The following is a 23,345-nucleotide window of genomic DNA, read 5'->3' on the forward strand; positions in this document are numbered from 1 at the left end:
CCTGGGGTGACTCCTTCACTGGGGACCCCTCTGCCACTGACATGGACATCACCCCAGGCCCTGGAGTGACTTCATGGGCAAGAGCAGAAACTGGAATCAGCAGGAGATTAATCAAAACCCGAACGCATCTGCTGTTAATTAATTCTATACCAAGGGTTAACTCTTCCCTCCCTGGGCTTCCCCTTCCCTTTGGCGGGAAGAGGGAAATCAGGGTCGGAGTTGGTGCCCCCTCTTCCTTCCTCCCTTCCTTAGCGGGGAACATGGGCCGGGGAGGCGATGTGAGGGCAGGGCAGCTCTCTGGGGTGAGATGAGCCGAAGAGGAAAGGACCCCAGGGGCAGGATGCCTTGTCCTCTTGGGGGCTTTGCAGGGGCCGTGCGGTCTGTGGAAGTGAGTCACGAGTCCTGAGGATATCTGAGATGGACAAATACCTTTATTTACAGCAACAAATAGAACAGACCCTCCTTCCATTCCCTCCCTCTTCCCTTCCAGTCTTTTCCATACGGCCCCTCTCCCGCCCCACCCCAGGCCTGTGCCCAGCCCTGCCCTCTCGGGTCACTGCAAGGCTTAGGCCCCCACAAGAGCCCAGGAAAGGAGACGGGGAGGGCTGGCCGGGGGCGGGGTGGGGTGTCTCTTTTCACATTTTGCTGTCCTCAAAGCCTGGGTTCGCAGGGGACAGGCGGGCGGGCACCAGGGCAGGGAGAGGTAGAGAGCGCACAGCCCTGCTGGCCCTGCCCTGCCCTCCCCACCCCGCTGCCCTCCCCTAACTTTCACAGTGTTCCCCAGCCCTGGTGCTGGTCCCCAAGGCTCCTGGGTCCTCGGTGGAGAGGAGAGGCCCACCTCCCACGGCTGAGATGGGCCCTCCCCGCGACCCTTTCTCCCCAGGGCTGGGTTTCCGAGGGCACTGGGTGGGAGGGGGAGGACCAGGGGGAAGGGTGCGTCAAGCCTGTCAAGCCTTGCGTGACAGCCGGGGGTCAGGAGGAGAAGCAGAGCCCGCAGCACTCCATGCAGATCTCCAGGCAGTCGGCGGACTCGCAGCAGGCGTCCAGGATGCCGCAGTCCAGGTCGCAGGGCAGGTCGCACTCGGCGCACTCGCCGGAGCCGCAGCAGCAGCAGCAGAGGCACGAGTCCTCGGAGCTGCAGGAGCCGCACGTGGCGCAGTCCAGCACAATGTTGCACAGCGTCAGGAACTCGCAGAACAGGCAGGACAGGATGCAGTGGACGCAGCAGTCTGCGGGGGAGAGCGTGTGCGTGTGCGTGACCCGGCAACGGCAGGGTGGCTGCGTGCTCACGGTGTGCCGCCCGGGCCAAGTGCTCAGCATGCATTAAGCTCATGCACCGTCCCCACAGCTCCGTCTTGCAGGTGGCGGCCAGGAGGCACAGAGTTAGGCACCCCAGAGAGGGGCTCCAGCGCAGGCAGTTGGGATCGTGAGTCCTGCCCTTAACCGCCCGTAGTTCAGATTTAACAAACACACAGAGTGATGACATGCTCCAGGCACCGTTCTAGGTGCTGTGCACGGATTAAATGCATTTAAACTTCCAACAACTCTATGAGGCAGGCGCTATTTTTAGCCCCACTCTACAGATGAAGAGACTGAGGCACAGGGAAGTTCAGTCTACATCCAGAATCCTACCTCTGTTCGTGTCTTACCCAGGCAGCTGCAGCAGCCGCCTCACTGGTCTCCCACCCCCTGCCCTGCCCACCGTTCCCACCAGATACTCGCTACCCAGCGGCCAGGGGGAGCCTTAAGAAACACGTTGGATCCTGTCCCTCCCTGGTTTGGAACCCTCCAGTGGCTCCCACCTCACCTGGAGTAGAAGCCCTTACAGCGGCCCCATGGCCTGGTGTGATCTGGTCCCTGCCCCCTTGGGTCTCCTTCTCCCACTACTCCCCCCCATCACTGCCCCCACCGCCATGGCTCCTCCCTCTGCTCGGGACAACCTTGCCCCAGACACTCACGGCTCCCTCCCTGCCCTCCTCCTTTGCCCAGAGGCCACCTGTCACTGAAGCCTTCCACCCCCCCACCCCCAACACTGGCGCTGCTAGGCTGTGACATGTGTACTGAGATTTGCTTACGTCACCTCCTCAGCCCCTGCCCTGTCTGGCCACCTTCGTCTTCCCCTTGGGACTCAAGGACTCATCACCTTCCACTGTGCTACACAACTTTCTCGCCTTTATTGTCATCTCCTCCTACTGAAATGTATGTCAGCTCCACCAGGACAGGCACCTTTGTTTTGTTCACTGATATATTACAAGTCCCTAGAATAACGCCTGGTACATGGAAGTGGTCAGTAAATAAATGTTAACGAATTAATGCATGACCCTGCCTGGCCCTTGGGCACCCGGCTGGTAGGAGCTGGGAACTGAATCCAGGCAGGCTGGGAATGGAATCTGGGCATGCTCTGAATGCCCCTCTTGGGGCCAGGCCATGGGGCAGGGCGTCCAGTTCCCCTGGCCAGGTGGGCCCCTGGGAGTGTCACTCGGCTGTGGAGGGCCTGACCCTGTCCTCTTGCGTTCCTCTGTGGAGGGGTGAGGGGCGTGCAATCTGAGACAAACTAGACAGGGTGGCTCTCTAAAAATGCAAACCTGATGAGGCCACTGCCTTGTTTAAAACCTTTCTGGGGCTCCCCATCGCCCTCCAGATGAAGTCTAGGCCCGCCCACCGCCTGGCTGAGGAAGCCCCGTTCCTCAGTTCCTCACCTTGCATGCCGCCATCTAGCCGTGCCAGCCGTTTCTGCCCCTGCCCCTGCTCCCTGGCTGCGTCCTCCTCCTCTAAGGCTTGCTCAGACGCCTCCTCTGCAGCCTCCCAGACTCCCTCCTCGGCCCTGCTCCCTCTGCTTTCTGGGCTGGTGTGGGTGTCCCCTGTGTTCACATAATCCTCCGTGCGTGCCTTTGTCACCACACTTATCACGTCCTATGGCCATCACCTGTGTGTGTGTCTCTCGTGAGGGCTTTCTGAGGGCATGAGCCAGGCACGCAGCACACAACAGACGCCCGAGACATTTTGAATGAATAGATGCCGCCTTCGTAGGCAAGACTGTCGGGCGGAATCTGCTCTATGGGGTGGGAAGGTTCCCGAACACTTTATGTGCAAATGTGTAAATTGAATCCTGTTTGCAGATCCTGCAGGCCAGGGTCCCCCAACATGGACAGGAATCAATCAAAAATTCTGGGGTGAAAGTCAGGCAGCCACCGAGCTGCAGGCAGCTGCCACCATGTTGAACTCGTGCCTCGTGGGGAGGGGAGGCTGGCAGGCTGGCTGCCCAGGCAGGCCCTGCCGAGGATCTTTGTGTCACTCCTTAGGGACAATTTCTGTTTCCAGAAACAGAATGGCTTACGCTGGGTCAGCCCAGTGGCTCCATTCCCTGCTACAGCAACTCTGGGACAGCAGGGATGAGGGTTGGCCTTGAAACACGGGGGTGCCTCACTCTACCCAACAGGTGCGCTTTGCAAGGTTTGCAGATCTGAGCGTACGTGAGGCTCCCTGGAGGGCTTGCTAAGCCCCACCACAGAGAGCCAGGCCCAGGAGGCCCGGAAGGAGGCTGAAATTCTGCACGTCTGACCAGCAGTCTGGAGAGATGCAGGTGCTGGTGTGGATCATGTGTTGAGGACCCCGACTTTGGAGGATCTCCCAGGGAGAGGTGGGATGGGCGCTTACCTTCCTGCGCCTGGAGGGGGATCTGGGAGGCAGAGGATTTGCTGCTGCCCTTACTCTTCTTGCTGCCCTGGCTGGCGAGAGACGGGTGCGTCTGCAACTTCCGGTGCGCCTTGGAGCCACCCAGGGCACCATTCCCCGCCCGCCTGGTGCTGCCCAGCTCCGAGGGGTGGCCAGAACCATTTGGCAGTAGTGGGGTGCAGCCCAAGGGGTTCCCCTGAGGCTGGCCTGGAGAGACGAAGAAAAAGGGCGATGGGAAAGGTGGGGGCCAGGCAGCCCACAGAGCCCTGCTCTATTCCTGCCGGCTGCATTTGTGGATACACCTCACAGCACCCAGCCACACCTGTATTCTGCAGAGCTGGGGAAACTGAGGCCCAGATAGCAGAAATGACTAGCCCAGAGCCATACCATGAAATTGAATTAGTCTAGTGCTCATTTCAGAAAAGACAGAAATGCAAGGCTCAGAGCCCTGGACCCCTCCTTACTCCATATGAAATCTACTCTCCTGCTCTTGGCATTCTGGGATTTTGACAAGAGTGGTGGTAGTGGCAGTGGTGGGGGGACAGGGACAGTTTGCCTAGGGTTAGGGAGGACAGCAATGAAGCAGTTAACCTTCACCTCGGCCTCTGCCAAGCCCCCAGCTGTTTTTGCCCTTGGTGTGCTGGGCGATTTATTGGAAACATCTGTTTGGAGATGGACGCCTGGCCTGGAACCCAGGGGCTCCTCACGGCAGCCCCTCTGTCTCCTGCTCCTTCCTCCTGAGCACGGCCACTCGAGCCACAGCCTGTATACCGCCCGCCCATCCTGCCTGTGCAGACAGCTGGCAGAGCCTGGGGAGGGGCTCCGTGTGAAGAGAGAGGGAAGGCAAGAGGGAGGCCAGCAGGGAGACCCCCAAAGCCAGGACCCCTGGGTCCCCATCCAGGCTGAGGGACCAAATTCAGCTTTATCAGTGGGGGGCAGGGAAGCTGACCCTGGAGACACCCCCACCCCCACCCCAAGCCCTAGTTCCTTCCCAAACCTCACTCGGGGATGAGAACTGGGTGACTCAGTTCTGTTCTCAAGAGATAAGGGCAGGTGTGGGGGGGCACTGAGAAAGGGTCACTGAGAACTCTGGGACCCCTCATCTGCTCAAGCCCTTGACTCCTGGGTGGGCTCCCTGGCCCTGAGGACCCTCCGTAAGTGTTGGGCATTGCAGTCCCTCAGGAGTGGGTCTGCATGCCCAACTCCCCCCAGGCCTGGCCTGTGTAGGAGGGAGATGTCTGGGGGGCCATGGGGGGTAAGGAGGGGGGCCTTAGTACTTCCTTTGATTGAGGGGGCTCCCAGTAGTGGTAGTAGTCACAAGACACAACACTGATTGAGCACTTACTGCATGCCAGCCCCTGCTCTAAGCACTGGCTAATTCTCTCCATAACTCTATTGCTCTTTCACTGATGAGGAAACTGAGCCCCAGAGAGGTACAGTAAGTTGCCCAAGGTCGCACAGCTGGTAAACGTCAGAGACAAGACCAGCCTGGAGATGAGGAGCCAGGGCTCAGAGGGCAGAGAGGCAGGCAGGGGCAGCGGCTGGGAGACAGGGGCTGGGGGATAAGCTGCACTGTCACAATGGTCACCACTCCTATAACAGCAGCTTACGTTCTGAGCAGTTCTTAGGGGCCGGGCACAGTGCTAAGGGCTTTACATGCAGTAACTTCTTTAAGCATCACAATGGATCCATTATTGGCCCTATTTCACAGATGAGAAAACTGAGGCCCAGGGAGGGTAAAGCTTGCCAAAGATCCCATAGCTAGGAAGTGGAGAAGGGGCAGGGAGATGGGGAGAAAGGAGCCCAGGACAAGGTGGGGAGTCCAGGAGGGTGGGAGACAAGGCTCTGGAGAGCCTCCATGCTGGGAGCCTCTGGCAAGAGGTGTGGCTGGTGCCTGCATCCGGGTAAACAGGGGTAAGGCCGTGGGAAGTGGCCAGGCCTGAATCATCTTGCCCCCACCTCTTGGCCCCACAGACTGTGAGTGGGCCAAGTCCTTGGCCAGCTTCTGTGCCCCTTGCCCTGCTGCCTAAACATGGGCACAGTGACCAGAGGGCGTGAGTGTGGTGAGCTGAGGGCCCTGGGAGGTGTGGGCAGACACAGAGCTTGCCTGTGGCCATGGCCGTGGGGGTGGCCCTGGGGGCAGGCTGGGGGCTGAGTCACAAAGCAAACACTCAGGGCCCACAGACATAGGAGTGTCTGTCCCACTCCTGTCCAGGCCCCCTTCTCCACGGCCACAGCACTGACCTCTTTCTCTCAATTCTGCTGGTGGGTGTGTCTGCAGGAGGCTGGGGGCAGCGCGCTAGCAGACTTAGTGACCCTGACTTCCAGGGAGTCCAGCTTAGCCCCAAATGCCCCGGCTGAAGGCGGCTCCTGTTCAGCCATGCCAGCTGGGCAGGCAGGCCCAGGAGACAGCACTGGGCCAGGAGACCCGAGTTGCCCAGCATGTGATCAAGGTGAGCCGTTCTCTGGGCCTCAGTTTCCTCATCTGTAAAATGGGCTGGGCAGTAGCTACCCTACTGCCTTATTGCAGGCTGATTTGGCGAGCAAGTGAACTTGTTTAAGGAGAGAAAGTTGGAAGGTAAAACTGTGTCTATAGATTTGGAGGATCTTTTGCTATTATAAAACAATCTCAGTGCCGCTTTCCCTGCTCTCGAGGGGAGGGTGGAGAATTCGCTCCCAGGACTTCCTTGCAGACCCTGGAGCAGGCTGGGGCTGGAGCTGAGTTTTGCTCCTTTCTCCCCAGAACAGAGGGGCCTTCTCTGCTTCCTTTTATCCTTGATCCCTGGAGGATGGGGCTGCACTGGCTCCAGCTCCCTGTCCCACCCAGCCCCTAGACCTCTTCCCAAGGCCAGACTGCCTCCTTCCACACAGCTTCACGCTCTCTGCCCTGAGCCACCTGCCTGGAGCCTGCACACACTCCCCTGCGTCCTCACCGTTTGGTAGTGGCGGTCTTCCCATTCCACAGAAAGCAAGTGACAGTGCCCTACCCCTTCCTCTGCCCATGCTGCCACTGTCAAGGGCCTGGCCAAGTGGGTGCACCCATGCACAGCCACTGCATTTCTGCCAACCTCTTGGGGTTGGATTCCCCAGTGCAACCCCTACCTGTTGCCACCCCAAGCCGCCAGCTCCCTAGGACTCACATGTCACAGCTTCTGTGGGGACATCGAGGTCAGTGCTGTCCAGGGCTTGGGGGGCCCCAGAGCCATTGTCTTGGGGCATGGGAGGTGCCGCCTCCTCCAGGGAGCCCTCTTCTGGTGCTGCCTCTGCAGGGTGAGTGGGTCCTGTTGCTACCTCCAGCCCAGGCAGGAGGGACAGGGTCTGGGCTAGGGAAAAAGCAGATAACTGAGGTATGTTTTCCTGGGGCCTCCTGTTTCCCAGCCAGGGCCCGGGCCCCAGCCTAGCGTGTCAAGTGAGCCCTCAGTCTTGGTCTCTGTGCACCAGTCACCCAGCCCTTACCCTAGCTGACAACAGTCCCAGACTCCAAAATAGAAAGCTCCCAAACCACAATCTGTGAATGAGCAAGGGTGTGTGTGTGTGTGTGCGTGCATGCATGTGTGTGTGTCGCGGCAGGGCCCGAGACGGCAGTATAAAGGCAATGGGAGAGGAGGCAGGAACAGTGCAGGAGAGAACAGACAGATGGCCAGCGATGGAGACATGGGGACAAGCAGTGAGAGTGACATGGAGAGAAAGAACCAGAGGGGCAGCGAAAGGTGGAAGCAGAGAGAGCATTGGACCGTAGGAGACGGGCACGGAAGAACAGAGAAACCCAGTGACTGCCGGCTGGGACAGGAGTAGACCAGCAACAGCATGAAAGTCAGCAGTGGAGAGACAGACAGAGATGGGTGGAAGAGGGAGAAGGGGGTGCCATGTGGAGCACTCAGGGAGACAGACAGGGAGGAACCGGGTCAGAGGGGGGGATGGCAGGGAAGGAGCCCGAGGAACCTGGGGGTAAGGAGCAGGGAGGGGCCGCAGGCAGGAAGGGGCGAGGAGACAGCCAGGAGCGCTGGGGCAGAGGCGAACCGCAGCCACATGTAATTACAGTGGCTCTGTGCAGGGGCGGCGGAAGGCAGAAATGGAGCCACCTTGAAACCCACAGTCGCTGAGAAGGCAGGACCAGGGCCCCTGGGCGCAGGGGAAGAAGGGTGGGGGGGACGGCAAGTGGGTGCAGGGAGAAAGGGGCCTGAGCTCCCAAAGCCCCAGCCTCGGGTGTGGGGAGGCCTGAGGGTAAAGCCAGGGCTTCCAGGCGGGGCCCAGCCTGCAGCCCTGGGCAATGACAGGGTATAGGGTGCAGCCTGCACCTCGCATAGACCCCAAGCTGTGCAGTCGGAACGACAGGGGTCTGGAGAGGGTGGCTCCCCACCTGCCTCCTCCCACTATCACATTGGGAGAAAGAGGGGGAGCAGGGGAGATGCAGAAGCAAGAGACTTGGAGAGACACGGAGGTCAAAAGGGCATGGAGAGAGGCAGAGGACCCAGAGGGGACAGAGGAAGATGAAGAGACACAGCAGTGAAGGCCGGAGAGCACAAGATGAACACAAACGTGCACACCCCCCAAGGAGACTGAGAGACACACACAGACAGGGAGACGGAACGGAATCCATCGTAGAGAGTGGAGAGGGCTTGCACATGGGCCATGGGGTCCCTGTCTGAGCTGCCTCCAGATGACAGAGAGGGATGAGAGCAGAGGAGGGAGGTAATTAGAGGGATCGGTTAAAGTTTGGGCTGCAGGTCTGGGGGCGGGAGCTGGATGCACACTGAGAGGAAGATCCGGTGGCCTGGCTTCCTCCACGGCCCACAGCATCCCTCTGTGGCCTCTGACACTGAACCCCTGAAGAGCCCTTGTTCTTCAGAGACCCTGGCCCCCATGGCCAGGAGAATGGAGGCCCCAGAGGCCCATGTGGGTAGCACGGAGGCTGGCAGGCCCAAGTGTGCATGCTCACGCCTGCCCAGGGCAAACCACAGGCCCTGCCTGGAGACAGGAGCTAGGGTGGGAGAGGGAGGGGCTGGGGCTCCGGGATGCCTGGGGAGCAGCAGAGCTGCATGCTAGGAGCCCTCATGGCGCCCACAGCTCTGGGGTGGGGGTAGCTTCCCTCCAGCCCCATCTGATCTTTGGGCCTGTTGAGAGCCTCCTTTATGAAGCCAAAGGGCTTTTGAACGGCCGCAGGGCTGGGATAGCAGAAGCAGGCAAGAGGAGATGACACTCAAAGAGGAACAGTGCAGCCTGCTAGATGGTGCCCCTCCTCACCCAAGCCTGGCCCACACCAGCGCAGACGTGGCTCTTGATGGCTAAGGCTAAGCTGGCATGAAGAAGGAGGCTCGGGGCTCGGGTCCTAATTTCCAGGAAGGGAGGGCCCTGCCTTGCTGCAGGCCCTGGCCCCCTGGGGCATCTTGCTGTGGCCCCAGGCCCTGACTGGGGGCCCTGACTCTCCCAGGTGATATAACTAAAAAGGTCTGAGAAAGGAGCCAGACTATCCAAGCCCTGGTTTGTCCAGGCGGGCCAGCTTGGGCAAGTTACCAGAATTCGGGTCACCTTGAGTGAACGGGGGATCCTAATGCTCACCTCTCAGGGCTTCAAGGAGTAAATAACATGCTCAGCAGCGCCCTGGCACGCAGGGGCTCATTCATGCACACCCCCACCCACCCGCCCACCTGCTCCTCCCTCCCTTACTTCCTTCTCTTTCTGTGCTCTTTAACAGCAATTAAGCACCTACAAGGCACCTAGCAATGTGACAAGCACTGGGTGCACCAGAAAGAGAAAGACTAGGTCACTGCTTGAGGAGTTCCCTGCAAGGATGGGGCGGGGGGGGGGGGGAGGTGGCTGTCACATGCATGGAGGGGCAGAAGTTACAAGAGGGGCACCTGCAGGAATCGTGGACGCACAGAAGACGGGCTCCTGGCCCAGACGGGTGTATCTGCGTGCAACTAGGAGAAGGCCACACCCACATGGATCCCCGAACAGGCATGAGCCAAGAAGGGGAGTTTTGAGAAAAGCAGCAGGAACCGGCCCCAGAGCGAGCAGCTGCAGCGTGGATGAGGGGAACCACGTGCCATTTGGTGGTGTTGAGGCTGGGAAGCCTAGAACCATAGCCGGGCACGGCAGGCCTTGTGGTCACTTCCCAGGCTTCCTCCTGAGGTCAGCAGGATGCACGGGGGTGACGCTGTCAGTCCTGCAGTGGAGACAGCCAGGATTTCTGCTCTCTTGGCCCTCGGGGTTAGAGAGGGAGGAAGGTGAGAAAGAGGGTTTAAGAAGACCAGAGTCCCCACCTCTGTCCTCCTCACCCAGCGTCTCCACTCCCTGGGCAGTCTCTCCTAACAGTCGCCTACAGGGCTGGCGACCTTGAACCTGGCGGGAACAGGCAATTATAGAGCCCAGACCAAGGCCCGAGGAGGCTCGTCCTGCAGGAAGCCTGCCAGGCCTCAGACTTTGGAGGGAAAACTAGGAAGCAAAGAAAACCAAATCCAGTAATCTTGAACCGGAGACACATGGAGGGACAGAGACTTCCTGGAGCCGGGAGGGGCACAAAGGGGACCCAGCAGACCGGCACTGAGGGCAGAAGAGGGGGCTGCACCAAGTGCCCAGAGACAGGGAAGGAGAACAAGAAGGAAGAAGCAGTGGCAGGAAGACCCCATCTACGCAGGAGACATTGCCCCAGGGGGCCCAGATACCAGGATGCTGACCAAGAAGCAGCTCCCACGTGGAGCAGGTGGAGCAGAGAGGGCAGGCCAGAGGCAAGGCCCAAGAGCCCATTTTCCTTTCTGTGACCAAGAGACATTGGAGAAGAAACTCCTGGAGGGTGGAGGTGTGGAGTGGGCTGCAGGGAAGGGGTGGCCACACAGTCCACTGTGTGGCCGTGCAATTGATGTCCTGCATAAAGGCACAGTTGAGCAGGTGAGTGGGTGGGGCTGAAGTCCCTGGTTGGAGCCCTGTCCTCCTAGTAGGTGCCATCTGCCCACCTAGCCGCACACATGCACCATCTGCCCAAAGGGGCATCTTTTCCTAATTTGCACAGCGGTGTCATACACACTGGTGGCATCTCTGAGCAGAAGCCCCCAGCCCTGCACCCCTCCTCTCAAGGGTCCCAATCCACAGGGGAGAAATACAGAAAGGCAATAGCCCCTTTGTTTCAACACATTCTTATTCCTAGCATGGGACAAGGTTCAGGGCCATGCCTGCAGTTCTGGAAAGACAGCTGGCCACAGCTGGGAGTATTAGAGCCATCCGTCAATCCATAAGCCCAAGAGGGAAGGCTGAGAGACTCCCAGCGTTGGCAGGGACTCTGTGGGCCCCCGCTGCCTGCTGTCCACCGAGCTGGGGGGTACACAGGTTCAAGCCTGGACAGTGCCCATGGGGGTTCCAGCCACAAGATCCCAGGCTGGTGTGGAGAGAAGCTCACGTTCCAGAGCTCCAAAGCCTGGTCCCTCAAGTCCACCCCTTGTCATTATCTTTGTGGACAATGGATCTGGGTTCCCCCTTGGAGCTCTGACATCTCTGGAAAGAGAGGACCAGGACCTCATCTGGTTGGAACCCCACACTTCGATCTCTCCTTGGTCTGGCATTCAAGGCCTCAGTCCTCACCTTTAATCTTCAATGCACAAGGATCCAGTGTTTCAGACAGACTGGCCTCTCCATGGCCCTGGGCCACCACTGGGCCTTCTGACCACCCCACCCATGCTCTTACTGTTCCTCTTGACCAGAATGTCCTACCCCTCCCTTCTCCCACTCTCCAGATCCAACCCATCCTTCCTGACACACCTCAAGCTTCACCTCTTCCTCCAGAAAGCTTCTTTGGCCCCTGGGCCAACAGTCCCTCCTCCAAGTGGCCCAGTTGCTGAGAACTTAGCTCCCAGTGTCACCTCTTGTTAATTATAACTGGTAGTGAAGTCCTGGCTCCTCAGCCAGACTATAGCCCTCCCCAACCACCCGCGGGGTGGTGCCAGTATTCACGTCTGCAGCCCTCGTGGGCACTCGGGCAATGTCTATCGGTGAGTACTGAGCTCTGGGGTTTGGCATGCCAGTCAGGGAAGGGGAGAGAGAGAGAGGGCTGAGGACTAGGGGTGGCCTCTGGCCCCGAAGTCCAAGAGGACGGAGAACGTGGACTCCTTTGATGCACCCACGGTTAATGTGAATCCACTGGTCACAGTCCCAGGCCACCACCAAGCTGAGAGCTGGAGAGGGTCTGAGCTGGCCAGTTAGCCTGGGCTGAGTTGGTTTTATTTTAGGTCTGCAGACTCCAATTCCCCAGGAAATTCCATTTAGAACCATGCGCAGGAATGTGACGCCCCAGTGCTGGGCAGAAATCTGCTTGTGGGTTAGGAAGCCAGGCTCCTGGGGCTCTCAGGGTGGGTGGGGAGGAGGCTACTGGTGGGGGGAGCCAAGGGTGTGGGGGCTTGGCCACCTGCCCCCACCAGATTTGTCCTGAGTCCCCTTGTGTCCTGTCTGCATCTTAGGTGGCTGAGGGAGGTGGCCGACTTGCTCCCTGGCTGTCCTGCCAGTAGGGCCCCCAGGGGCAGCGCTGTGGCCTTGCCGTTCTTGTCAGCGCTCAGGGAGCAGAGCGTGGGGGATTCTGGTCTCGGATTCAGGCGTCTGTGGGGTTTTGGCTGGGTCTCCTGCGGTTTGGGCTTCCTGGGCAGCAGGCTCATTCTCCCAGAGCGGTGGCAGAGCAAGGCCTTGAGTTATGAAAGCCACATTGTCTGGCCCAGCCCAGGCTGGGGAGGGGGCTTGCTGGGGTACAGAGGGGCCTCAAGTTACAGCCCAGGACTTAAGCCTCCCAGTTGCCCACCCTGGCCTGGGCCCTGCTCTGAGCACACTTAGCCCCCTCTTCCTGCTCTGAGGATGAGAATGGGTCAAACGAGGGAGGGAGCTTGGGAGGAGGTAGTGGAGGAGAGAGCAGAGAGAAAGGATAAGGGGAAGGTGGGAGGATGGGAGAGAGCAGGAGGCTGAGGAAGAGAGGAGGGGGAGGCTCAGAGGGACAAGGAAGGTTCCCAGACACAGAGAAAGACCCTTTGAGCCTCCTGCCCCTAGCTTTCCCTTCTGCCTGGAGTAGTAGCCCAGTTCTTGGAGGAACTTATTCCCCAGAAGTCCCTGCTGCAGGGGCCCCGCAGAAAGAGGAGGAAATCTGAGGGTTGGCCAAGATGGGCTGCAGACATATTGGTCTCATCTATGTGCTGGCCACTGGCCAGACATCTCCTGCTTGTCCTCATTCTGGTTTAGGAGACCCCCTAGCTCCACAGCTGGGCACCCACACCAAACAGATGGGGCACTGAGCTGGGCCCCTCCAAACAGGCAGACAGCCGCTTGGTGGGTGTGGAGACTGAGAAGCTGGTCCAAGGCCACGCAGGGAGGTAGTGCCAGAGGTCCAGGAGCGCAGGCACCTTCAGTATTTGGAGAACCAAGGAGGGGAGAAACGGAGAACGGGGCTGGCAGGAGCAAGGCAAAGAATGACACTACCCTAGAGGAAGGACTCAATCCATGAGCACTGGGCCTACACGCGGGCACCCCATGCCCTGCCCCCAAACACATCCCAGATGTTCCTGGCTTCACCCTGAGCACGGCTTCCATTGTGCGCCTCAGCTGAGGCCTCCGCACAGCGTTCAGGGAGGGGAAGGGGCAGAGAGCCCCAGCCAGCAGGGCCCTACCCCAGACCCCCTCAGCAGTCGCAAAGTGTCCCTTGGTCCACACTTGGATTGGGGCCAGGAGAGAGAAAGAGGCACAGCCTGCAGCGTAGGAGCGGCAGGGGCTGTTGGGCCGTTGGGCCGTAAGAAAAGGCAAGCGAGGGAGAGATGGCAAGAAAGAGGGGAGGGGCCGGTCCCGCAGCCGCTGGCGGCAGACAAAAGTTTTTGGGAAGCTCGGGCTCTGCCTGAGCTGGGGGAAGGGAAGGAAAGACTCAGACAGCTCCCCACTCAAGGCCCCCATAAATATTTACACACTGGGCAGAAACGGCTGGGACGCAAATCCCAGACGGACAGACAGACACTGCAGTGTGTGAGTGAGAGAGTGAGAGAGTGTTTGTGTGTTTGTGTGTCTGGGGTCGGGGTTGAGGGAGGTCGAAATCAACTTGGCGCAGCCGCAGCTTCTTTTCCGGGCCCTGCCCCCCTCACCCCAGCCCTCTACTCTGCTTGGACCAGGTCCCCATGCCCAGGCTCCTCGTCCCCACCCCCACCAAGCTCCCTGGAGCCGTCTCCCCGAGTCTCAGGCAGGAGTGGGGAGAACTAGCAACTGGCCCCCGCAGCCGCCCACCGCGCTCATGTCCAGCCTTACTCTCCATTCCGGGTCCTACCTGGGCCCGGGGCTGCGCTGGGGGCTCCATGGGGCGCGTCGCAGTGAGGGGGGCTCTGGCTGCTCACCTGGTACATCGGCCCGAGACCTGCTGAAAACAGGGCTCAGCGGGTGGGGCTGACCTTTCTGTGGGGCTGGGGGTTGGGGGCGGGCAGGGGGCGATCCAGCCGCGGACGTGCGCCTCCCCCGTCCACTTACTCGTGCAAGCCGCGCGCGACTCTCTCGTCCAGCCCGGTCACCGCGCGGGGCCCGCCATGCGCCTGCCGCTGGGGCCCCCGCCGAGGGGCCACTCGGCTCCTCGGTGCTCGCCCGGCGGCCCGCCCTCTCACTCTCTCTGTTCTCCCATTCGGACGCCAGCTCCCTCCGCTCGCCCCCTTCCTTCTTCCTTCTCTCCCTCCAGCCCCCTCGCTCCTCCCCCGCTCGCCTCTCCCCTCCCCTCTTCCCTGGCCCACCCTCTCCCCGCCCCTCCTCGCCTTCCCAGTAGCCCCCGTCCCGGTCCCCTCCTCCGCGCCGGGCTCGGCCCTGCCCCGGCCGGACACGTCTGTCCGCGGGGCGCGCGAGGCCTGAGCCCCCACAGGAAGCCGGCTCGGCACGCTTCCCCTGCGCTCCCAGAGCGGGGCCTCAGTCTCCCCAAATCTCCGCCCCCCGAGGCCCAGAGCCTCGCGGGCTGCACAGGGGGCTGCGCGCTTTCCTTCATCTGCCCTAAACTCCGCAAAAGTTTGTGGAAAATCAGGAGACAGAGCGAGAGAAACCACAGCTACCTCGGGCCAACTGTCTGAATCATTGCGCCCCCCCCCCCAATCTCGATGCCCCAAAGAAGGAAGCGAACAAGTCCTTCAGGCACCCTTTGCCCACCCCCCTCGGTCTACGCCTGGGGTCCCAAGCCTTGTGCCCGGGACCTGGGGCTCACAGACCACGCGCCCGTGCCGCCAGACGTTGTCCCTCTGGGAACTCCGGTTAGTGACTGTCCGGCCCCCCTGTCCTATAGCAGATCTGAGCATCCCTATTCCCTCTGCCCTGCGTGGGAACTCGTGTCAGAAACCGACTTTGGAGGCAAAGAGAGATTCTCCGAATTCAGCCCTTGTTCGGGCTCCGAGGCCTTCTAAGACGAGGGTGCTGGAGGAAGGGGAGGGGGAGGCCTCTCCCAGCGGGGCCAGCCGGGGGCACATTTGGATTGTGAGCTGTGGTGGCAGGAAGGAGCTGCTGCTAGGCAGTCTGAGGGGGTGCAGGGACGTGCAGCTTGACCTGGGACCCGGCCCCGAAAATGGGAGAGAGCGTGGAGCCTGCCGCCCGCCAGGTGAGGCTGGGAGTGCCGTGGGATGGTCCTCAGGTGGGGCCATCCGCTGGGGTGACAGCGTCTGGGCCATTGACCCCGGCCGCCCAGGAGCCGTGTCTGGGCTCCTTACCAAGAAGGCCGGTGAGCAGTTTGGGAGGCAGCAGCGTCAGCTGGGGCTGGGAGGGGTGAGCTGGGACGCAGGGGGCTGGACAAGGGACTGAGGGACCCCCAGACCCCGCAGTCGCTACTTACGGCGCTCGCAGGTCCTGGGGCGCCGTTGGGGCCAGGACCCAGGTGGCCCCCACGGCGCCGGCACAGCTTTAGCCACCCGTGGCCTCGTCCCCGCTGTGGGCCCCAGTGGCTGAGGCCAGGAGGGAGGCGGGCCAGGCGGGAGTAGGGGGTCCCACCCCAGGGCCGGGCTGCTGGCTGCGGGGGCCTGGCGCCCCAGGAGCCGGCCTGGATCAGGCTGCTGTCTGGGAGCTCTGGAGAGCAGAAGGAACTCCCCCTTCCTGGCACCGGTTGAGTCACCGGGACGCGCCCGCGCCTGGGCTTGGCGGCTGCTGCATTCTAACCGGCTTACCTGGGCGGGCAGGCTGGGCCTCACCCGCCTCAGCGGGCAGCCCTCACCGCCTCTCTCTGCCCTCTCGGCGTTGGGCCCTCTTCCTCGACCTCAGTGCTGGGCCCCTCCTGCTACCCGCGCAGGCCCTTGGACTCTCTGCAATAGAAATTAGCCCGAGGTCAAACGAGAGTCACCGGTGAGGCTTTAATGAGGCTCATGTTTGGACATAAGGGAGACACGCTGGTTAAGAAGCAATCAGATTGGCTGAGAGGGCTGGGAAACTTTTAAAGAGGGGAGAGAGAGAAAGTTTAGCACCAGCATCGAAATCATAGCATGGAGAGGTGGAGTTTTGTTGGCAGCTGCCCATCTGGCCATAATGTGTCTCCATGCATCGCTTGTCTCATTAGCATGTTAAATCTCCACCCTTGGATGCAATAGTTAGTATTAAAATGAGGGAAAAGGTCTGTGAGTGGTCAACTTTGGGCTTTATCCTGGCTGCAACCAGTTTGTGCTGGCTTTGACTGGGGGTTGCCATGTCCTGTTAAAGAAAGCAGAATTACCATTTATTGAAGCTGTTAATTATTTTTAAAGTTTTTGTTCAGTACTGTAAGCAGACTTAAGCTTTGGCTCAAGGCTCAGGTTGGTAGTTGAAGTCCACTTCCTATACCATCTCGCTCCCCTAGTTTCTCAGTCTCAATCCAGGGCCCCTAAGCTGTGGATCAGACCAGTCCTGGAGCCTTACTGTTCTAAGTCTCCTGCTTGATCTTGCTAACACTCTGCAGCTGGCCCAGTACTAATGTCTGTTTTGTTGGAAATGTAAAAGTGCTTTAAATTTGCTGGTTACACAGGTGTGCTCAATTAGTAAGGATGTGGCAAGCTGAACAATTATGGTACATGCACTATTTTGTGTGACCATGATACTTGAATAAAAAGTTTTTAAAAATCAATGCTCATTAAAATCAGCATTCTGGGATGGAGCATGGTAGAGTGTGACAGCCAGGCAGTGGGCCTTGGCATGGGACTAGAGTTCAGATCCCAGCCCCATCACGCCCCGGTGTATCTTTGGAGAAGTCCCTTTGCCTCTCTGAGCCTCAGGGGAGGTGAGCACTGGGGCCCTCAAGGTGTAACGCTAAGGCTTCATTGTTATGCACCGCCAGGACTAGGGTGAGGGAAGTGAGGCCATGGCCTAGGGTGAAAAATTTAGGTAGTGCCAACCTAAGTAATACTTTCAGGCAGTATTTTAAAAAACCAAATGGGCAAACTACAGCTCTGTGGGCCAGCTGCCTAGTTTTGTAAATAAAGTTTTATTGGAACCCGGGCTGAGATTAGGGTGAGGTCAGTGAGAGAGGATCATGCAAATTCATGGTCAGATCCTGTCTTTATTTAAAATGCTGGCATTTTGTTCATCATGGAATTTTTGGCATTAATTCTGATTTTTAAACATGTTGCAGGAAAATATTATTTTATCTTAATTACTGAGTTTTTTTGACATCCCCTTAAGTTTTCTACCTGCGCCAAGTGTCTCAACTCACTCCAGGTTTCACATGTCTCACTCTAATCCCTGCCCTGTTGCTGTATCTTCCTGAAGGACCTGCCCAGGACACCAGGGTAAGTGCGCAGGGGTCAGATATCTCCCCCTTGGTGCCCACACACAGGGGCACATGCAGCACCAGGTGGGCTCTGCACCCAAGCCCAGGCCTGGCTTTCCTGTGGCCCACTGATCAGAGTAAAATGCAAAGTCCTTACAATGGCCGTTAGTCTCCATAAGCTGGGAGCTACCTGCCTTGGTCTTCGTCTCCCCTCATTTATTCTCTGCCAGCCATGCTGCTTCCTCATTTTTAAAAATTTGCCAGGTAAGTTCTTGCCCCAGGGCCTTTGCCTCTTGCTCTTCCCTCTGCCCAGAATATGCTTCCCCTAGATATCCACATGGCCCCTTTCCTCATTTCCTCTGCTCATGTCAGCTTCTAAGAAAAGCCATCCCAGACCCCTCACTCTCTGCCCCATCACACCACTTAATTATTGTTCATAGACTTTTTCACCACTTGACCTGTTAGATATTGGTCGAGTGAAGCTCTCTCCCTGAGTGCAAGAACTTTGCCTTGTCTGCTAGTGAAGCCGTCCCCAACCTTTTTTGCACCAGGGACAGGTTTCATGGAAGATAATTTTTCCACAGATAGGGGTGTGGGGGTGTGGGTGGGGAGGATGATTTGGGGATGATTCAAGTGCATTACATTTATTGTGCACTTTATTTCTATTATTATTATTAATACATTGTCACTTGCCACTCACTGATAGGGTTTTTTTTTTTTTTTTTTTTTTTTGAGACAGAGTCTTACTCTGTTGCCGGGCTAGAGTGCCGTGGCGTCAGCCTAGCTCACAGCAACCTCAAACTCCTGGGCTCAAGCGATCCTCCTGCCTCAGCCTCCCAAGTAGCTGAGACTACAGGCACTGATAGGGTTTTGATAGGAGTCTGCAAGCAGTTGATAGATTATGGTCAAGCCTCCCTGCTAATTATAATTTATTTGTACGGCCACTCCCCAGCACTGGCAAATCACCACCTCATTTCCACCTCAGATCATCAAGCATTAGATTCTCATAAGGAGTGTGCAACCTAGATCCCTCGTGTGTGCAATTTACAGTAGGGTTCACGCTCCTATGAGAATCTAATGCCGCTGCTGATCTGACAGGAGGTGGAACTAAGGTGGTGATGCTAAGATGAGGAGCGGCTATGGACCGCCGCTCACCTCCTGCTGTGCGGCCCAGTTCCTAACAGGCCACCACTGGTACCAGTCCATGGCCCAGGGGTTGGGGACTGCAGTGCTAGTGTATCCCTAGAATTGTGTCTGACACAGAGAGCTCAATACACCGTTCCAGTTTCGCAGGTGGGAAAACAGAGGCCAGAGAGGAAAGGGGACTTAATTCAAGTCATTTAGTGAGTTAGTGGCAAAACCGCACCTAAGTCCCAGCTTCAGACAATGTGCTCACAAGGCCAGGCCCAGCTCCAGTCCCCGATGCCCACCCCTGCCCAGTATCCAGCTGCACAGCTCTCCCCCACCTCCTGTCTCTGGCAGAGGGCCAGCGGGTGGCTGGGCTGGGTTCTGCAGCTGGACCACAGCTGTGGTCTCAGTGCCTGGGAGAATGGAGACAGGGCGCTGTGTCTGGGAGGGCAGTATTCTCCCAGAAGGGTATGTAGAAGGGGTGTGTTTGTGTGGTTGGGGGGAAGCTGCGGGGTAAGGATTGCAAACCCCAGCACTTTCTCCCCAGCCCCTCCCACATGGGCATTCCTCTTCCCGAAGAAAAGGGCATGTGATGGGGTGAAGGGCTCTTTGGGCCCCAGGCCTGACTCTAGCCTGCCCTTCTACCCCTGGTGATGGGGGATAATGGTGGTGTGTCACCTTCAGCAGTCATGAGTTGAACATGTTGTATATGTCAGGCCCTTGCTGGATACTTCTTGTCATGTCCTTTAATGCCTATAACAGTTACGGTAAGTTATTATCCCCATTGTACAGATGAGGAAACTGAGGCACAGTGAGGTGAGGTGAAGTGACTTGCCCACTGGTAAGGGGTGGAGCTAGGACTTGTACCATGTTTTCTCAAGCCACATGCAGTGCTCATGCTAATCCCAGGCATGGCCTTTAACACATGGAGAGGACTGTGACACCCTTGATGTGCCCCCTACCCACACTGGAGGATGAAGATACTGGGGACAGAGACATGGTCCTCTGCATCCCCCTCTGTCTCGTTGATATTAGAGTACCAGGAACTTGGCGTGGGGCTTGGTGTGGCGTCACAGAGGCCAAATTTGTACCCCGGCTCAGTCACTTCTGCCTCCTTATGTGATTTTGGGCAAATCCCTTGAACTCCCAGAGCCTTCTGTTCTCTGGTGTCAACCTGGCAGCATCGTTGGCTCTCAGTAAGCGTGAACTCTCTTGCCCCTGCTTCCCTCCCCAGTGCTCAGCAGCAGCGAGTGAGTGCAGCAGTTCCACTGTGCTGAGCTCTGTTTACAGATCCAAACCCGGCAGTCAGCAGGCACAGTTCCCAGCGCTTCGCATGAATTAACCCATTTAATAGTCTCAATATTAATACCAATTAATATTAAATACCAACACCGCCCCCCATTTCACGGCTGAGGAAGCTGAAGCACAGAGAGGTTAAGCAACTTGCTTACGTTCCTCGGTTCATGGCCCCCACCCTGCCCTTCACACGCTTCCCTCCAGCACCGTCTTCCCGGTGGCTAAGGTCAACCCCGCTCCTCCCGTCCCATGTTGGGCTCAGTCCATTAACTCTTGAGGTGTTAGTCATGGATAACGCCCTCATGCAACGGCCTCCACACTTTATTATTTGTTTTTAGCAATTCAACTTTATAACAGTTACAAATTAGGTTGTTAAAATTTCTGGACAGGGCCAGCATTTATTTGACTTTTGTTTTTTCAATAGACTTTGTTTTTTTTAGAGAAATTTTAGGTTCACAGCAAAATTGAGTGGGAAGTACAGAGAGTTCCCGCACACCCCCTGCCCCCTTCCCCTCCCTGTCACAGCCTCCCCCACTGTCAACACCCCTGCCAGAGCGGTGCATTTGTTACCATCAGTGAGCCTACGTGGATATGTCATTACCACCAGAAGTCCATAGCTCACGTTAGGGTTCACTCTTGGTGTTGTATGTTCTCGGGGTTTGGACAAATGTATAATGACATGCATTCACTATTTTAGTGTCGCACAGAGTGGTTACACTGCCCTAAAAATCCTCTGTGATCTTCTTGCTTATTCTTTCCTCTTCCTAATCCCAGACAACCACTGATCGTTTTACTGTCTCGATAGTTTTGCCTTTTCCAGAATGTCGTATAGTTGGAATTATATAGCATATAGCCTTTTTGGATTGGTTTCTTTCACTTAGTAGTACCTACTTAAGGTTCCTCCATGTCTTTCATGGCTTGATAGCTCATTTCTTTTTAATCCCTAAATAATATCCCATTGTCTGGATATACCAGTTTATTGGCCCATTCACCTATTGAAGGACATCTTGGTTGTTTCTAAATTTTGGCAATTATAGTTAAAGCTGCTATCAACATTTGTGTGCAGATTTTTCTGTGGACATACATTTTCAATCCAGCACAAGTGCTGGATCAGATGGTAACACTATGCTTAGTTTTATAAGAAACCACCAATCTGTCCTCTGAAGCAGCTGTACCATTTTGCATTCCCACCAGCAATAAATGAGAGTTCCTGTTGCTCCACATCCTTGCCAGCATTGGTATTTTCAGTGTTCTGATTTTTTTGGCCATTTTAATAGGTATCTCTCATTGTTTTAATTTGCATTTTTCTAATGACATATGATGTAGAGCATATTTACATATGCTTATTTACCATCTATATATCTTCTTTGGTGAAGTATCTGTTCAGGTATTTTGATCATTTTAAAACCAGGTGGTTCATTTTCATATAGTTGAATTTTAAGAGATCTTTGTATATTTTATTAAAGAGATAGCAGTGCTTTATCAGATATGTCTTTTGCAAATACTTTCTTCCGGTCTGTGGCTTTGTCTTCTTATTCTCTTGACAGTGTCTTTTACAGAGCAGAAGTTTTTAACTTTAATGAAGTTTTTAACATCTGATAAAGCGCTGATAACTAGAATCTATATAGAACTTAGGAAAATCAGCAAGAAAAAAATCAAACAACCCTATCAAAAATTGGGCAAAAGACATCAACAGAAACTTTTCAAAAGAAGATAAACTAATGGCCAATAAACATATGAAAAATGCTCAATAAACATATGAAAAATGCTCAAAATGCTAATCACCAGGGAAATGCAAATCAAAACCACAATAACATATCACTTATCTACAGTGAGAATGGCCTTTTATGGACCATTCCTTTGGTGGTGTATCTAAAAAGTCATTGCCAAACTCAAGGTTACCTAGATTTTCCCCTGTGCAATTTTCTAGGAATTTTATAGTTTTGTATTTTACATTAAGGTCTGTGATCCATTTTGAGTTAATTTTTGTGAGAGGTGTAAGGTCTGTGTCTAGTTTCATTTTTATGCATGTGGATGTCCAGTTGTTTTAGCACTATTTGTTGAAAAGACTATCTTTGCTCTATTGTATTGCCTTTGCTTTTTTGTCAAAGATCAGTTGACTGTATTTATGTGGTTCTATTGTGGGCTGTCTATTCTGTTCCATTGATCTATCTATTATTTTGGCTGATACCACACTGCCTTGATTACTGTAGCTTTACAGTAAGTCTTGAAATTGGGTAGTGTCTGTCTGTTCTCCAACTCTGTTCATCTCCTTCAATAATGTGTTGGCTATTTTGGGTCTTTTACTTCTTCATGTATGAACTATTTTTAATAGTTCTATTGAAATATAATTCACCCCTTTTAAAACTATTTATTATCTACCTATTTATCTATTTATTTATTTTTGAGTTAAGATCTTGCTACAGTCCTCCAGGGTAGATCATAGCTCACTGCAACCTCAAACTCCTGGGCTCAAACAATCTTTCTGCATCTGGCTCCTGTGTAGCTGGGACTGCACATGTACACCACCACACTTGGCTAATTTTTTTCTGTTTTTTGTAGAGACGGGTCTCACTTAGGCTGATCTTGAACTCTTGGCCTCAAGTGATCCTCCCTCCTCAGCCTCCCAAAGTGCTAGGGTTATAGGCACATGCCACTGCTCCCAACCTTTCTATTTCTGTTTGAGACAGGGTCTAGCTATGTTACCCAGGCTGTTCTTGAACTCCTGGGCTCAAATGATCATCCTGCCTCAGCCTCCCAAGTAGCTGGGACTATGGGCATGTGCCACTGCACCTGGCTCATTCACCCATTTCAAGTGTATAGTTCAATGGGTTTTGGTATATTACATTATTAATTGTTCTAAATTGTGGTAAAATATATACATAACAATTTTTTTTATTTCAACAATTTTTAAGTGTACTATTCATTGGCAATAACTATAATATATTCACAATGTTGTGCAACCAGCACTACTGTCTATTTCCAAAACTTTTTCATCACCCCAAACAGAAACTCAGCAATAACTTCCAGTATTAGTGTGTTAGTGTGTCTGCTTTGACAAAGTACCAAAAATTGAGTGGTGTGAAACAACAATAATTTATTGTCTTACGGTTTTGGAGGCTAGAAGTTTAAACTCAAGATGTGGGTAGGGCCATGCTCTCTCTAACTGCTCTAGGGGAGAACCTTTCCTTGTCTCTTCTGGCTTGTGGTGTTATCAGCAATCCTTGAGGTTCCTTGGCTTGTGGATGCATCGCTCCAGTCACATAGCTGTCTTTTCCCTGTGTGTCTTCACATCATTGTCCTTTTATACATGTCTGTGCCTGTGTCTGTATTTCCTTTTTGCATGAGGACATCAGTCATTTTGGATTAGGACTTACTCTACATGACCTCATCTTTACCTGGTTAAATCTGCAAAGACTATTTCAAAATAAGGTAACAATCTGAAGGACTGGGAGGTAGGACTTCAGTATATTTTGGGGGGGACACACAGTTTAACCCCTAACACTCTCCATTCCTCCCTCCCTCCAGCCTCTGGTAATTTCTCATA

The 23,345-nt window shown here is 55.6% G+C and overlaps 1 protein-coding gene across 3 annotated transcripts; it reads right to left on the reverse strand.

The window, feature by feature from the left end:
• Positions 1-426: 426 nt before the first annotated feature.
• MDFI (MyoD family inhibitor) lies at positions 427-15,789 on the reverse strand. 3 transcript variants are annotated; one of them, XM_012773265.3, is made up of 5 exons: positions 15,479-15,789; positions 13,952-14,038; positions 6,816-6,998; positions 3,658-3,882; positions 427-1,229 (listed from the first exon to the last, which is right to left on the reverse strand). In XM_012773265.3, the coding sequence occupies exons 2-5, from the start codon at positions 14,025-14,027 to the stop codon at positions 973-975; spliced, it is 741 nt and encodes a 246-aa protein (XP_012628719.1). In that variant the 5' UTR covers positions 14,028-14,038; positions 15,479-15,789; the 3' UTR covers positions 427-972. The 3 variants fall into 3 exon arrangements, with proteins under 3 accessions (XP_012628719.1, XP_012628717.1, XP_020142935.1); XM_012773263.2 differs by lacking the exon at positions 15,479-15,789 and adding an exon at positions 14,149-14,339; XM_020287346.2 differs by lacking the exon at positions 15,479-15,789 and adding an exon at positions 14,149-14,339 and having other exon boundaries at positions 13,952-14,041.
• Positions 15,790-23,345: the final 7,556 nt, after the last annotated feature.

Source organism: Microcebus murinus, chromosome 5 (assembly GCF_040939455.1).
Source record: "Microcebus murinus isolate Inina chromosome 5, M.murinus_Inina_mat1.0, whole genome shotgun sequence".
NCBI lineage: Eukaryota > Metazoa > Chordata > Mammalia > Primates > Cheirogaleidae > Microcebus > Microcebus murinus.